Below are 3,267 nucleotides of genomic sequence, written 5' to 3'. Positions count from 1 at the left end.
TAATTTCAGATCCCTAATTTAATTGGAAATAATAATTTATAAATTGACTAACTAGTAAACAACTTTATAAAATATTGAAAATGCTTTATTAACTGAGACAAAGCAAATGTGAGACAACCATGAATGCAATTAATAGAAAAAACTAAAATAATTAAAAATTAAAAGTTACCGTAGAGTTACTAACCTAAATCTAAAAATACTAGTTCAACTTTTAATACATAAAATTTTGTTTGATGTTGAATTAATACTTGAGTTTAACAATTTTTTTAAAATGGATAGCTTTAAATTAACTCATATATAATACATTGTAATTCAAACATAAGTTAAAAATAATAATTATGAATTATATCTCTAAAGCAAACCTTAAACAATAATAATTCATATCACCAGTCAAAGCATATATATTAAATAAACTAGTAATAATTCATATCACCAGTCAAAGCCTATATATTAAATAAATAGAAATAATCATAAAAAGAAACAGGCAGCGCAATATTCCAACAGAATTAAAAACTACATTGGAAATAAATAAAAAGAAAGAAATCAGGGAAATGTGATTCGAGGAAGTGAAGAAAACCGCGTCAAGCGGGATATCAAATCAATCGTGTTGTTAACACGTCTGCCATTGATTCTCTATCACGATTCCATTAAACATAGAAACACTGAAACGAGAAAATATACAAAAAATAAAAACAATCTCGAAAAAAACAAAGACAGAATGTTGTGTTCCAGATCTAAAACAGTGTTCGTACTTTTCTCATTCCTTCTTGTCGCCACTGGAATATCTATTGCTGGTAAGAAAGAAAGAAAAGAAAAAATAATTCAATAATAACTGCTGGTTTCTTGTATTTTGATTTTGTCTCTGTTGATATGTTTTTACTTCTAATTTTGGGTTTTCAGAAAAGGAAGCAGCAAGTGTTGAAGAAGAATGGGGGACAAGTGTAAAAGAAAGGTTTATGGCAGAGGAAAAAGGAGAGAACTCGTCTCTGATTTTGGCTGCAAACAGAACAAAGAGGAAAGACCCTACTGAGAATTTCAACATTTACACTGGTGGATGGAACATAAGCAATACCCATTATTGGACTGTGAGTCCTTTCTTTTATTTTCTGTGGTCCTAAGTTTTCTCTGTTGCAAGTTGAGTTTGTTTGCTTAATCAAAAGGGATTAGCATTCATTAGTTCTCTCTCTTTTTGAAGCTTTTGTTTTCTCATTATTTGCTTGTGTGTGCATGCAGTCTGTTGCTTATACAGCGGCGCCTTTCTTTGTGATAGCAGGAGTCTGGTTTGTGATCTTCGGGCTATCCTTGTCTCTCATTTGCCTTTGCTATTGCTGCTGCGCCCGTCAGCCTTACGGCTATTCCAGGGTTGCTTATGCTCTCTCCCTTATCCTCCTCATATCATTCACAATCGCTGCAATGTAAATTGTCTTTTCTCTGCCTCTTCTTTTGTCATCCTTGTCTTTTTTTGTTTTTTTTAATTAAAATAAGCTTTTTGTGTTTGATATTTTTCCAGTGTGGGATGTGTTTTCCTTTACACGGGCCAAGAGAAATTTCATGCTAGCACAACAGATACTTTGGACTATGTGGTGAGACAGGCGAATTTCACGGCGGAAAACCTCAGGAATGTGTCAGATTATCTCAATGCAGCTAAGAAGGTGGATGTGCAATCCATCGTTCTTCCAGGGGATGTTCTATCGAGCATCGACAACATACAAGGAAAGATTAACTCCTCTGCAACCACTCTTTCTGTTCAAACAATGGAGAACCAAGACAGGATTCAAGATGTCTTGGATAACATGTAAAAAAATATAATACGATAGTGTTATCCTTTTTTTTTTTTCTTCACCTTTTTGTGCTTATGCTTTGTTGCAGGAGACTTGCGCTCATCATCATCGCTGCTGTGATGCTTTTTCTTGCGTTCATTGGATTCTGTAAGTCGTCTTAGGGATTATTATTATTGATTACTTCTCGCAGCAGCACTTAACTTATTGATTATTTTTCATTGTTGTACAGTACTCTCCATCTTTGGACTGCAGTGCCTTGTATACACGTAAGTGAAGTCTCATTCTCATTTTCCACGTGTTACCGTTCTATGCTGATAAAAATCACTTTGTGATTTAACAATGGACAGGTTAGTGATCCTTGGTTGGATTCTTGTAACCGGCACTTTCGTCTTGTGTGGTCTATTTCTGCTTCTACACAAGTGAGTTTTTGTTCAATTTGTCTTACTCAATGCATTAAAAAAAGGTTTCTCAATAAAAGCATTTCTTAATGCTTTGTCAGCGTTGTTGGGGATACGTGTGTGGCCATGGACCAATGGGTGCAAAACCCGAAAGCTCACACCGCTCTAGACGATATTCTACCGTGCGTTGATAACGCAACCGCGACCGAAACACTGAGTCAGACCAAGCTTGTGACGTACCAGTTGGTCGAAATTGTTGACAATTTCATGAACACCATTGCCAACAAGAACTTCCCGCCTCAAGCCCGACCCCTTTATTACAACCAGTCGGGCCCCCTAATGCCTTTGCTCTGTAACCCCTTCAATGCTGATCTCTCTGACCACCTGTGCAAGCCCGGTGAGGTCCATCTCAACAATGCAACAGAGGTAAATACTAATTTAAAACAGAACATGTCTGTAAATTTTTTTTTTTGTTTCATAATATTTCTTATGATATGGTGTTTTTATGCAGGTGTGGAAGAGCTACACTTGCGAATATATAACAACGGGAACATGTAGCACGCCCGGACGTCTGACCCCAAACCATTACACCCAGATGGCTGCAGCAGTTAACGTAAGCTATGGTCTGTACAAGTATGGTCCGTTCCTGGCAGATCTGCGAGGGTGTAACTTCGTGAGGTCCACATTCACTGATATAGAGAGGGATCATTGCCCGGGACTGAGGAGATACACGCAGTGGATCTACGTGGGTCTTGTGCTGGTGTCTACTGCTGTAATGCTGTCTTTGGTGTTTTGGGTTGTATACGCGCGGGAGAGGAGGCACCGTGTTTACACCAAAGACTACAATGCTATGCATTCTGAAGCTCCACGGGACAAGGGCCCGCTGTGAGATGTTCTGTACTTTTTGCCAGTTTTATGTAAATTATGTGTGTGAGATGTCTGGTGAGATCTTTTGTGTAGTGAATAATGGAAGGAATCTGTGGTTGTGTGGTTGTTGTCATTGATGTTCTTTATAATTGATATGTTGAGAACTACTTCGAAATTAGAGATGTATTGCTTTGTGGAAGTACAACCCTATCTTTGTGTTT

The 3,267-nt window shown here is 37.4% G+C and overlaps 1 protein-coding gene across 1 annotated transcript; it reads left to right on the top strand.

The window, feature by feature from the left end:
* The first annotated feature begins 559 nt into the window (after positions 1 to 559).
* On the top strand, positions 560 to 3,267 carry LOC106319230. The gene is made up of 9 exons (XM_013757504.1): positions 560 to 794; positions 901 to 1,085; positions 1,234 to 1,415; positions 1,511 to 1,795; positions 1,870 to 1,928; positions 2,011 to 2,047; positions 2,129 to 2,200; positions 2,281 to 2,605; positions 2,691 to 3,267. Exons 1-9 carry the CDS (start codon positions 719 to 721, stop codon positions 3,066 to 3,068), a joined length of 1,599 nt encoding a protein of 532 aa, XP_013612958.1. The 5' UTR covers positions 560 to 718; the 3' UTR covers positions 3,069 to 3,267.

Source organism: Brassica oleracea, chromosome C9 (assembly GCF_000695525.1).
Source record: "Brassica oleracea var. oleracea cultivar TO1000 chromosome C9, BOL, whole genome shotgun sequence".
NCBI classification, from domain to species: Eukaryota; Viridiplantae; Streptophyta; class Magnoliopsida; order Brassicales; family Brassicaceae; genus Brassica; species Brassica oleracea.
The sequence above is the reverse complement of the archived record's forward strand: the minus strand, read 5'-3'. Positions and strand labels throughout refer to the sequence as shown.